General features: G+C 41.8%; 1 protein-coding gene across 3 annotated transcripts in view; it reads left to right on the forward strand.

Annotated features, from left to right (window-relative positions):
• CPNE8 (copine 8) overlaps positions 1 to 13798 on the forward strand; it is a 517377-nt gene that overhangs the window by 405596 nt on the left and 97983 nt on the right. For all 3 annotated transcript variants that reach the window (XM_056573670.1, XM_056573669.1, XM_056573671.1), the window contains exons 11-12: positions 7700 to 7775; positions 10273 to 10326. In XM_056573670.1, the coding sequence (XP_056429645.1) occupies positions 7700 to 7775; positions 10273 to 10326 (130 nt within the window). The remainder of the gene's footprint in view (positions 1 to 7699; positions 7776 to 10272; positions 10327 to 13798) is intronic.

The following is a 13798-nucleotide window of genomic DNA, read 5'->3' on the forward strand; positions in this document are numbered from 1 at the left end:
GGAAGGACTTCTGGCAGAGGTACTTCAGCAGAATCCAAGGCCGGATTGGAAAGACCCTGAAAAATTTGACAAAAGCGCCCCATCGGAATCCATGGCCGGATTTTACTGTTAGGAATCAAGGCAGGTGAACAGCAGGTGGTGGATCCTCTGGGCCTGTGTGGAAGACTTGAGCCGTGTCAGGGAGCGGGGTCTAAGGTGCCACTGGTTTTCACCAGAGCCCGCCACAAAACAGGACGGTCTTGCTGCGGCAGGTGGCACCTAGATCTCTACATCCACAAATGGCACAGGCAGAGACTGGCAGGACGTGGCTGTGAGGACGTGTTGGGATAACAACAGGACAGGGCAGGAACACGGGTATCGGATAGGATGGAACTAGGAACAGATACACAGACTCTGGGAACAAGACTTCACTAAGGAAAGACAACCAAAGATCCCGCCAGGAAAGCAGAGAGGAGCAGATATTTATAGCCCAGGGAACAGGTGCAGGAACTAGAACTAATTTGGTGCTTCCGTTTAAGAAAGTGAGCTCCGGCACGCGCACGCCCTAGAAAGCAGAGGCCCGTGCGCCGGAGCTGCGGGGATACATGGAACAGAGACACAAGACCGTAAGTGACGACGGGCTGAGATTCGCATGCGAGCGCGTCCTGGCAGCGGGGACAGAAAGCGCTCACGGCCGGCGAGTCCAGCCGGAGCGCAACTGTAACACCCTTCCTCCATACATAGGATCCCATTTGGTTAGCTGTATGAGTAAGGCCAAGCACTGTTGGCCGAAACGTATCACCGTCCTGTTGGCGTCCTGTGTAAAATGTGCTTATTATTCTAATAAAGAAGAATTACCATTCCCGAGTTGTTGCGCTGGACATCTTTCTTTGTAACATGAATATTCAGAATTTGTAAAACACACTAGAATTTCTAGTTTGTTTTGTGATGATATTGATACAGTTATGGGTCATACACATCTTTGAAAAGATCACTCCAGCCAAATGAAATGACCTTTATATAGCTGCACATATTAAAGTTATGTAACTTTGCAAAGTACAAGGGTAATCTTTGCTAAGCATATACCCTGTTTCTCTCTGCTTTTCCTCCAGGCAGGAAGCCCAGTAGTTGTTAACACACATAATGACTGTTGGGCACCAGTTTGCTGGGCCTGACACGTCACTTTGTAACGTCACACTCCCTACTCCTCAGCTCAGAGAGCAAGAGGACTTTAGTGTGCAGTGAGTGATTGTCCCTGATTGGCTAAAGTACACACACCTCCCTCATCTGTATTTTTTGCCTGTCTACCAATGTGACCTGCTTAGCTCTCTCAAGGCAGCATCTCCCTGCAGCTCACACAGGAAACATGGTTTAATGAGTTTTTTGTTTTTTGAAACAAATCAGCTGGGATGCCTTGTGGAGTCATAGTGAGTGTGTGTGTGTATATATATATATATATATATATATATATAATTAAAATTTATATTTTTTACCACTTTTGGTGGTCTCCTTTAACCCCTTAACGACCACGGACGTAAATGTACGTCTTGGTTTGGCAGGACTTCCCGCACCAGGACGTACATTTACGTCCTGTGTATGACCGCGAGCATTGGTTCAGGCATTGGTTCAGCAGGTTCCGGCTGCTAGTAGCAGCCGGGGACCCGCTGGTAATGGCCGACATCCGCGAGCGCGCGGATGTCCGCCATTAACCCCTCAGATGCCTTGATCAATACAGATCACGGCATCTGCGGCAGTGCGGCACTTTGAATGGATGATCGGATCGCCCGCAGTGCTGCTGCGGCGATCCGATCATCCAGCATGGCGGCCGGAGGTCCCCTCACCTTGCTTCAGCCGTCTTCCGGGGTCTTCTGCTCTGGTCTGAGATCAAGCAGACCAGAGCAAAAGATCACCGATAATACTGAGCAGTGGTATGTCCTATACATAGCACTGCACAGTATTAGCAATCAAATGATTTCTATGAATAGTCCCATATGGGGACATAAAAAGTGTAAAATAAAAGTTGAAAAATGTAAAAATAAAAAGTAAAAAAAAAAAAAGTGAAAAATTCCCTTCCCAATAAAAATGAAAATTGTCAGTTTTTCCCATTTTACCCCGAAAAAGCGTAAACTTTTTAAAAAAAATAAACATATTTGGTATTACCGCGTGCGTAAATGTCATTACTATCAAAATATAATATTAATTATCCAGTACGGTGAATGGCGTAAACGTAAAAAATAAAAAAAAGTCCAAAAATGCAGCTTTTTTGGCCCATTTTATTTTAAAAAATTTATAAAAAATTATCTAAAAGTTTTATATATGCAAATGTGGTATCAATAAAAAGTACAGTGGACGGCACAAAAAATGAGCCTTCATACTGCCCTATATATATATGGAAAAATGAAAAAGTTATAGGTTGTCAAAATAGGGCAATTTTAGATTACTGATTTTGTACAAAAAGTTTTCGATTTTTTTTAAGCGGTACAAAAATATAAAAGTATCTAGCCATGGGTATCATTTTAATTGTATTGACTCACAGTATAAAGAACACATGTCATTTTTACCGTAAAGTGTATAGTGTGAAAACAAAACCCTCCAAAATGTGCAAAATTGTGGTTTTCATTTAAATTTCCTCCCTAAAATTTTTTTTGGGGGGTTCGCCGTACATTTTATGGTAAAATGAGAGGTTTCATTACAAAGTAAAATTGGTCACGCAAAAAACAAGCCCTTATATGGGTCTGTAGAAGGAAATATAAAGGAGTTATGGATTTTAGAAGGCGAGAAGGAAAAAACGAAAAAGCAAAAATTAAATTGGCCTGGTCCTTAAAGGGGTACTCCGCCCTTAGACATCTTATCCCCTATCCAAAGGATAGGGGATAAGATGTCAGATCGCCAGGGTCCCGCTGCTGGGGACCCCGGGGATCGCTGCTGCAGCACCCCGCTATCATTACTGCGCAGAGCGAGATCGCTCTGCACGTAATGACGGGCAATACAGGGGCCAGAGCATCGTTACGTCATGGCTCCGCCCCTCGTGACGTCACGGTCCGTCCCTGTCAATACAAGTCTATGGGAGGGGGCGTGACGACCGCCACGCCCCCTCCCATAGACTTGTATTGACGATGACGGGCTGTGCCATCACGAGGGGCGGAGCCATGACGTAACGATGCTCCGGCCCCTGTATTGCCCGTCATTACGTGCAGAGCGATCTCGCTCTGCGCAGTAATGATAGCGGGGTGCTGCAGCAGCGATAGACTTGCATTAAGGGGACGGGCCGTGATGTCATGAGGGGAGGAGCATTGACGTCACGCTGCTCCGGCCCCTGTATCGCCCGTCATTACGTACAGAGCAAACTTGCAGCTATCCCCGGGGTCCCCAGCAGCGGGACCGCGGCGATCTGACATCTTATCCCCTATCCTTTGGATAGGGGATAAGATGCCAGGGGCGGAGTACCCCTTTAACCCCTTAAGGACCAGGCCATTTTACACCTCAGGACCAGAGCATTTTTTGCACATCTGACCACTGTCACTTTAAACATTAATAACTCTGGGATGCTTTTAGTTATAATTCTGATTCCGAGATTGTTTTTTCGTGACATATTCTACTTTAACATAGCGGTAAAATTTTATGGTAACTTGGCATCCTTTCTTGGTGAAAAATCCCCAAATTTGATGAAAAATTTGAAAAATTAGCATTTTTCTAACTTTGAAGCTCTCTGCTTGTAAGGAAAATGGATATTCCAAATAAAAAAAATTTTGATTCACATATACAATATGTCTACTTTATGTTTGCATCATAAAATTGATGAGTTTTTACTTTTGGAAGACACCAGAGGGCTTCAAAGTTCAGCAGCAATTTTCCAATTTTTCACAAAATTTTCAAACTCACTATTTTTCAGGGACCAGTTCAGGTTTGAAGTGGATTTGAAGGTCTTCCCATTAGAAATACCCCACAAATGACCCCATTATAAAAACTTCACCCCCCAAAGTATTCAAAATGACATTCAGTCAGCGTTTTAACCCTTTAGGTGTTTCACAGGAATAGCAACAAAGTGAAGGAGAAAATTCACAATCTTCATTTTTTACACTCGCATGTTCTTGTAGACCCAATTTTTTTATTTTTACAAGGGGTAAAAGGAGAAAATGTATACTTGTATTTGTAGCCCAATTTCTCTCGAGTAAGCACATACCTCATATGTCTATGTAAAGTGTTCGGTGGGCGCAGTAGAGGGCTCAGAAGCGAAGGAACGACAAGGGGATTTTGGAGAGTACGTTTTTCTGAAATAGTTTTTGGGGTGCATGTTGCATTTAGGAAGCCCCTATGGTGCCAGAACAGCAAAAAACCCTCACATGGCATACCATTTTGGAAACTAGACCCCTTGAGGAACGTAACAAGAAATTAAGTGAGCCTTAATACCCCACAGGTGTTTCACGACTTTTGCATATGTAAAAAAATAAATAAAATTTTTCTCACTAAAATGTGTGTTTCCCCCCAAATTTCACATTTTTGCAAGGGTTAATAGCAGAAAAGACCCCCCAAAATTTGTAACCTTATCTCTTCTGAGTATGGAAATACCCCATGTGTGGACGTCAAGTGCTCTGCTGGCGCACTACAATGCTGAGAAGAGAAGGAGCGCCGTTGAGCTTTTGGGAAAAAAATTTTTTGGAATGGAAGTCAGGGGCCATGTGCATTTACAAAGCCCCCCGTGGTGCCAGAACAGTGGAACCCCCCACATGTGACCCTATTTTGGAAACTACACCCCTCACAGAATTTAATAAGGGGTGCAGTGAGTATTTACACCCCACTGGCGTTTGACAGATCTTTGGAACAGTGGGCTGTGCAAATGAAAAATACAATTTTTCATTTTCACGGACCACTGTTCCAAAGATCTGTCAAACACCTGTGGGGCGTAAATGCTCACTGTACCCCTTATTACATTCCGTGAGGGGTGTAGTTTCCAAAATGGGGTCGCATGTGGGTATTTTTTTGGGGGGGGTTTATGCCAGAACCGCTGTAAAATCAGCCACCCCTGTGCAAATCACCAATTTAGACCTCAAATGTACATGGTGCGCTCTCACTCCTGAGCCTTGTTGTGCACCCACAGAGCATTTTACACCCACATATGGGGTATGTCCGTACTCAGGAGAAATAGCGTTACAAATTTTGGGGGTCTTTTTTTCCTTTTAACGCTTGTGAAAATAAAAAGTAAAGGGCAACACCGGCATGTTAGTGTAATTTTTTTTATTTTTTTACACTAACAAGCTGGTGTAGCCCCAACTTTTCCTTTTCCTAAGGGGTAAAAGGAGAAAAAGCCCCCCAAAATTAGTAGTGCAATTTCTCCCGAGTACGGAGATACCCCATTTGTGGAACTAAACTGTTGCCTTGAAATACGACAGGGCTCCAAAGTGAGAGAGCGCCATGCGCATTTGAGGACTAAATTAGGGATTGCACAGGGGTGGACATAGGGGTATTATACGCCAGTGATTCCCAAACAGGGTGCCTCCAGCTGTTGCTAAATTCCCAGCATGCCTGGACAGTCAGTGGCTGTCCGGAAATGCTGGGAGTTGTTGTTTTGCAACAGCTGGAGGCTCCGTTTTGGAAACACTGCCATACAATACGTTTTTCATTTTTATTGGGGGGACAGTGTAAGGGGGTGTATATGTAGTGTTTTACTCTTTATTAGGTGTTAGTGTAGTGTAGTGTTTTTAGGGTACATTCACACTGGCGGGTTACGGTGAGTTTCTCGCTAGAAGTTTGAGCTACGGCGAAAAATTTGCCGCAGCCCAAACTTGAAGCAGGAAACTTACTGTAAGCCTGCCCGTGTGAATGTACCCTGTACGTTCACATGGGGGGGGGGGGGCAATCCTCCAGCTGTTTCAAAACTACAACTCCCAGCATGTACTGACAGACCGTGCATGCTGGGAGTTGTACTTTTGCAACAGCTGGAGGCACCATGGTTGGAAAACCTTCAGTTAGGTTCTGTTACCTAACTCAGTATTTTCTAACCAGTGTGCCTCCAGCTGTTGCAAAACTACAACTCCCAGCATGTACTGATCGCCGAAGGGCATGCTGGGAGATGTAGTTATGCAATAGCTGGAGGTACGCAACTACAACTCCCAGCATGCCGAGACAGCTGATTGCTGTTTGGACATGCTGGGATTTGCAGTTTTGCATCTGGAGGGCTACAGTTTTAGAGACCACTGCAAAGTGATCTCCAAACTGTGGACCTCCAGCTGTTGCAAAACTACAATTCCCAGCATGCCCTGACAGCAAACAGTTGTTTGAGCATGCTAGGAGTTGTAGTTTTGCAAGATCTGGAGGGCTACAGTTTAGGGACCACTATATAGTGGTCTCAAACTGTAGCTCTCCAGCTGTTGCAAAACTACATATTCCAGCATGCCCAAACAGCAGTCTGGGCATGCTGGGAGTTGTAGTTTTGCAACATCTGGAGGGCTACAGTTAGAGACCACTGTATAATGGTCTCAAACTGTACCCTCCAGATGTTGCTAGGCAACTCACCGGCTTCCGTCGGATCCAGCCGCACGTCATCGCCGCCCGCCGATCTCCGTCGCCCGCAGCCTCCGACGCCCGCCCGGATCGGTAAGTGGATCTTCGGCGCCGGTCCCCGTCGTTTCCCCGTCCTGCCCTGCCTATTGTGGGAGGGCAGGACGGGGAAAACGAAAGTAAACCCCCCCGCCCCCGATCTGCTATTGGTGGTCGCGTCTAGACCACCAATAGCAGGGATAGGAGGGGTGGCACCCATGCCACCTCACTCCTATCGCTTCAGGGGGATCGTGGGTGTCTTAGACACCCGCGATCCCCCTTACATTCCGGGTCACCGGGTCACTATAGACCCGTAATGACCCGGAATCGCGCAAATCGCAAGTGTGAATTCACTTGAGATTTGCCGCGATCGCCGACATGGGGGGGGTCTGATGACCCCCCTGGGCATTTGCACGGGATGCCTGCTGAATGATTTCAGCAGCCATCCCGCTCCGATCCCCGCCCGGCGCACGGCGGGGACTAAAACTGCCCATGACGTAAATGTACATCCCTGGTCCTTAAGACCCAGGGTGTCGGAACGTACCGTTACGTCATGGGTCCTGTAGGGGTTAAGGTTAAAATGGGCTTGGTCCTTAAGGGGTTAAAGGAGTACTCCAGCGCAACATAACTTATCCCCTATCCAAAAGATAGGGGATAACTTATAGATCATGGGGGGTCCAAGTGCTGGGGTCCCCCTGGGATCTCCGGGACAGGGTCGGGGAAGTCTGCAGAAAGTGTAGTTTCGTCCCCAGCAGAAAACCACGCCAGACACGCCCCCTCTATGTATCTCTATAGGGTACATTGAGGGGGTGTGTCGGCCGCCGAGTCATGCAGGGATGGAACGCCCCCTTTCCAGCATACTGCTGCGGCCCCATCCAGGAGATCCCGGGGGCCCCAGCGCTCGGACCCCTCGCGATCTATAACTTATGTTGCGCTGGAGTACTCCTTTAATATTATGACAGTTTTTTATAGTTTGCATTTTTAAATGAAGTCTTATTACTGATCAATATTTGCTAGGGTATAGTAAGTGCTTTCTGCATTGTCTACAGTATTTCATTGAGCACACACTACTCTTCTGTATTGTTTGTTGACTTTTGTGCAGTAGTTCCCATGTTGTCACTTTGTGGTTGCATTTACCCCCTTTTGTAATGTGTATTTATAGAACATTTTCTTTATTTCACAGCCATGATTACATCGGTGAATTCTCAACAAGCTACAGGGAGCTGGCTAGAGGACAGTCACAGTTCAATGTATATGAGGTGAGTTTAAAAAATGTATAATTATAAAACTGTTAATCACTGGTGTGGCACTACATTATTAAAAGTTATGCAATCCAGCTTAACATTTTTTCATTATCCCTCATTTTCACTGTTCTTTTAGTGTTGTAAGTCACATGTAAAAAAGTTCCAAGTGTAAAAAACAGCAGACGCTTGACATAAGTTTTTTATTATGTTGGGTTTTATAGTACAGTCAATTTTTCCCATTCATTTTTAAAGTGAAAAATTAAGTAAAACACTGTAAAAAAATAAAAAATAAAAACATGCTTGCGGTATATTGATAATCCGTCTCCTGAAAAACGGAAAAGATAATCCAAAACTCAGACGTATTCCAAAATGGTAGCAATAATGACTAAAAGTTTTCTATTGTGGCAATGTAGTACAAAAAAACAAACCGATATAAATTTTGTATCGCTGTATTCATACTGACCACAGAATAAAGCTCTAATTTTATTTTTATTGTACAATGAACGGTTTAAATTTAAAATACCAAAAAATTATCAACCAAATCAAATTTTTCCATTTGACCAGCAAAAAAATAAATAAAAAGAAATTACTGTACGCTATTAGACGCAGCGTCCAAAGTGGAAATTGCCGCGTCCCTAACAGCTGCAACACACAATGAGGGCCCCTACCTGCCTCCTGCGTGTCTGATCACCGAATGACTGCTCAGTGCTGGAGATCCAGACATGAGCAGTCAAGAGGCAGAATCATTGATCAATGTTATATGCAGGCTATAACATTGCAAAAAAAAAGTGAAAAAATAGTTAATAAAGATCATTTAACCCCTTTCCTAACAAAAGTTTGAATCACCCCCCTTTTCCCTAAAAAAAACTAACTGTAAATAAAAATAAAAAACATTTGTGGTATCACCGCGTGTGGAAATGTCTGAATTATAAAATTATATCGTTAATTAAACCGCACAGTCAATGGTGTACGCGGAAAAAATAGCTTATTTTTGGTCACTTTTTATATAATGAAAAAATGAATAAAAAGTGATCAAAAAGTCCAGTCAATACAAAATTGGTACCGCTAAAAACTTCAGATCATGGCACAAAAAATTAGCCCTCATACCGCCCCATACGCAGAAAAATAAAAAACGTTATAGGGGTCAGAAGTTGACAATTTTAAACGTATAAATATTAGTGCATGTAGTTATGATTTTTTCCAGAAGTATGACAAAATCAAACCTATATAACTAGGGTATCATTTTAATTGTATGGACCTACAGAATAAAGAGAAGGTGTAATTTTTACCGAAAAATTTACTGCGTAGAAACGGAAGCCCCCAAAATTTACAAAATGGCTTTTTTTCTTCAATTTTGTAGCACAATGAATTTGCTTTCCGTTTCGCCGTAGATTTATGGGTAAAATGACTTATGTAATTACAAAGTAGAATTGGTGGTGCAAAAAATAAGCCATCACATGGATTTTTAGGTGCAAAATTTAAAGAATTATGATTTTTTTAAAGGTAAGGAGGAAAAAACGAAAGTGTAAAACCGGAAAAACCTGGAGTCCTTTAAGGGGTTAAACAAAAAATAAATGAACAATCAATGGCTGCATTAAGAAGTACAACTTGTTTTGCAAAAAACAAGCCCTCGTAGGGCTTTGAAGAAAGTTACGCTGCTTAGAAGGAGACAATGAAAAAAATTAAAAAAATTGCTTGCATGGGCACTAAGCCCAAAAAGCATGCCAGGGAAGAGGGTTAAAATCAAAAGATGGGGAAATTTTTACAGTACTACATGCAGGTGTGTCCATCTTAAAGGAGAAGCCTCATAGCTGTTCCTGGGAGCAGTGTGTACAACTCTGCCCGAAGCGGGGCCGCCATACCCCCTCCATATATCTCTATGGGAGAGCCAAAGATAGCCGAACAGCTCTCCCATAGAGATATATGGAGGGGGAGTGGCGGTACAGGAGATCGTGAGGGGGTCCCAGCGTTTGGACCTGCCACGATCTAAAACTTATACTATGACATATCTCCTTTAAGCTCTCTCTAAATTTTGAGCAAAACACAGAAAAAAAATCACAATAGGTTGATCATCATTGTAGGTCACTCTTATAGTGTGCGTATTTACTGTATTGAATCAATTTTCACTTTTCCGTTTTACTCTTTTACCTCATTCTGAAACATACAAACAGTAGCATTAATCTGTATCCGGTTTGTGTCCTTTTTTAATATCATTACTTAAAAATGAGTTGACAATATGTGCATAGTATGGATTATGCTGTCTTTCTAACTATATGAGCTAAAACATGTTCATTATGTATAAAACTAAATGTAACAGCATTTTTACTGCAGTAATTATCTCAAAGCTATACTTATCAGAAATGTAAATACATCTGTCAAAATGAAGCAGTTAAGGATTATATATATATATATATATATATATATATATATATATATATCTTTTTTGCTCCAATTGAATCTCCTTTTTAATTTTATGTAACATTATTAATACTTTTTTATTTCACATTTTAAGGTTATAAATGCCAAGAAAAAAGGGAAAAAGAAAAAGTATCTGAATTCAGGAACGGTAAGTAATTTGTCTAGTTAAATATAAAGTAATATTGAACTTTGAACTAAATCCTTTAAAGCACAAAGCCACTAGTTGACTAGAGTTGGCCCATTAAAAAATTTGGGGCTGCTACCAGTATGCCACAATATATACGTGGCATACCTTTGTGACAGATTGCTGACTTGTACTGTGAACGGAGAAGGTAAACAGTGTGAACACAGCCTTAAGCAGGCAAAGGCAAAGTGATTGTAACAATGCCAACAATTGGAAAATGTTTATTAGGGAATTGAATTCTATTAGATTTATCTGACATTTGACTAGCCGATTTTATATTATCTCTGTTCCATTTGTTTTGCTGTCCTATTCTACCAAGTTCAAATAAAGACTTGTGTTCCTCTTTATGTCTATGAAGTCAATAGCAATTTCATACATTTTGTTTTAATACTTTAGAAGCAGGGCTTTGATAGATTTGTTAACCCTTGTTTGGGCAAAGCACAACAGAAACCACTCATTCCTAAAGAAGTTAGTCTTGAGTTAGGGTTGGGTGTAACAATACTGACGGGTTGCTAGAGAACCAGGTGTCAACTTTAGGATTCGTCTTTCCAAACAAAGAGAGAAAAACAACAAGACAACATTGTCAGGGAAATAATCTGACAACAGCAGTACCAGGAAACTAAATAGGCAAAAACTCTGCAGTTCACCAGAGAAACTTTCCAATACTGAAAATGTAACTACTCAATGTGAAAACAAACACAAAATAGGACTAACAAATACACAGAGCAAATGACAGTATGAAACAGCAGCTAAAAAACAGTAGGAGGATCCTTAACTCCTTGGGGACGGAGCTCATTATAACCCTAGGGACGGGAGCATTTTTTGCAATTCTGACCACTGTCACTTTAAGCATTAATAACTCTGGGATGCTTTTACTTTTCATTCTGATTCCGAGATTGTTTTTTTGTGACATATTCTACTTCATGTTAGTGGTACATTTTTTTGTCGATACTTGCATAATTTCTTGGTGAAAAATTCCAAAATTTGATGAAAAAATTGAAAATTTAGCATTTTTCGAACTTTGAAGCTCTCTGCTTGTAAGGAAAACAGACATTCCAAATAAATGATATATATATTTACAAATACAATATGTCTACTTTATGTTTGCATCATAAAGTTGACATGTTTTTACTTTTGGATGACATCAGAGGGCTTCAAATTTCAGCAGCAATTTTCCAATTTTTCAAAACATTTTTTAAATCGGAATTTTTCAGGGACCAGTTCAGTTTGGAAGTGGATTTGAAGGGCCTTCATATTAGAAATACCCCATGAATTACCCCATTATAAAAACTGCACCCCTCAAAGTATTCAAAATGACATTCAGAAAGTTTGTTAACCCTTTAGGGTTTAGGAATAGCAGCAAAGAGATCTTCATTTTTTCAACTTGCATGTTCTTGTAGACCCAGTTTTTGAATTTTTACAAGGGGTAATAGGAGAAAAAGCCCCCCAAAATTTGTAACCCAATTTCTCTTGAGCAAGGAAATACCTCATATGTGTATGTCAAGTGTTCAGAGTGCACAGTAGAGGGCACAGAAGGGAAGGAGCAACAATGGGATTTTGGAGAGTGAATTTTTCTGAAATGGTTTTTGAGGGGCATGTCACATTTAGGAAGCCCCTATGGTGTCAGAACAAAAAAAAAATACCACATGGCATACTATTTTGGAAACTACACCCCTCAAGGCACGTAACGAGGGGTCCTTAACACCCCAGTGAGCCTTAACACCCCACAGGTGTTTGACGACTTTTCGTTAAAGTCGGATGTGTAAATGAAAAAATATTTTTTTTCACTAAAGTGCATTTCCCCCCCCCCCCCCCCCCAAATTTACCATTTTTACAAAGGGTAATGGGAGAAAATGCCCCCCAAAATTTGTAACCCCATCTCTTCTGAGTATGGAAATACCCCATGTTAGGGCGTAAAATGCTCTGTGGGCGAACTACAATGCTCAGAAGAGAAGGAGTCACATTTGGCTTTAGGAAAGCAAATTTTGCTGAAATGGTTTTTGGGGGGCATGTCGCATTTAGGAAGCCCCTATGGTGCCAGAACAGCACAAAATACCCACATGGCATACTATTTTGGAAACTCTACCCCTCAAGGCATGTAACAAGGGGTACAGTGAGCCTTAACACCCCACAGGTGATTGACAAACTTTCGTTAAAGTGGGACGTGAAAATGAAAAATTAGATTTTAAACACTGAAATGCTGGTGTTACCCAAAACTTTTCATTTTCACAAGGAGTAATAGGAGAAAATGCCCACAAAATGTGTAACCCCATTTCTCTTGAGTAAGGAAATATCTCATATGTGTATGTAAAGTGCTCTGTGGGTGCACTAGAGTGCTCAGAAGGGAAGGAGCAACATTGGGCTTTTGGAGAGTGAATTTTGCTGAAATGGTTTTTGAAGGCATGTCGCATTTAGGAAGCCCCCATGATGCCAGAACAGTAAAAAAAAAAAAAAAAACACATGGCATACTATTTTGGAAACTACACCCCTCACAGAACTTAATAAGGGGTGCAGTGAGCATTTATGCCCCACTGGCATTTGACAGATCTTTGGAACAGTGGGCTGTGCAAATGAAAAATTACATTTTTCATTTTTACGGACGACTGTTCAAAAAATCTGCCAGACACCTGTGGGGCGTAAATGCTCACTGGACCCCTTGTTACATTCCGTGAGGGGTGTAGTTTCCAAAATGGGGTCACATGTGGAGGGGGTCCACTGTTCTCACACCATGGGGGCTTTGTAAACACACATAGCCTTCAATTCCAGCCTAATTCTCTCTCAAAAAGCCCAATGGCGCTCCTTCTCTTCTGAGCATTATAGTTCGCCCGCAGAGCACTTCACTTCCACATATGGGGTATTTATATACTCAGAAGAAATGGGGTACAAATTTTGGGGGGCTTTTTTCCTATTACCCCTTGTGAAATGAAAAATTTGGGGTAACGCCAGCATTTCAGGGGAAAAAAACAATATGTCCAACTTTAACGAAAATTTGTCAAAGACCTGAAGGGTAAGATTCACTATACCCCTTGTTATGTTCCGTGAGGGGTGTCATTTACAAAATGGGGTCACATGTGGGTGTTTTTTTTTTTTTTTTGCGTTTATGTCAGAACCGCTGTAACGATCAGCCACCCCTGTGCAAATTACCAATTTAGGCCTCAAATGTACATGGCGCTCTCTCACTTCTGAGCCATGTAGTTCGTCCACAGAGCATTTTACGTACACATATGGGGTATTTCCGTACTCAGAAGAAATTGTGTTACAAATTTTGGGGGTAATTTTCTCCTTTTACCTCTTGTGAAAATGAAAAGTATGGGGCAACACCAGCATGTTAGTGTAAAAATGTTAAATTTTTTTTACACTAATATGCTTGTGTAGCCCCCAACTTTACCTTTTCATTAGGGGTAAAAGGAGAAAAATGGCCCCAAAATTTGTAGTG

Source organism: Hyla sarda, chromosome 4 (genome assembly GCF_029499605.1).
Source record: "Hyla sarda isolate aHylSar1 chromosome 4, aHylSar1.hap1, whole genome shotgun sequence".
In the NCBI taxonomy this organism is placed as follows: Eukaryota; Metazoa; Chordata; class Amphibia; order Anura; family Hylidae; genus Hyla; species Hyla sarda.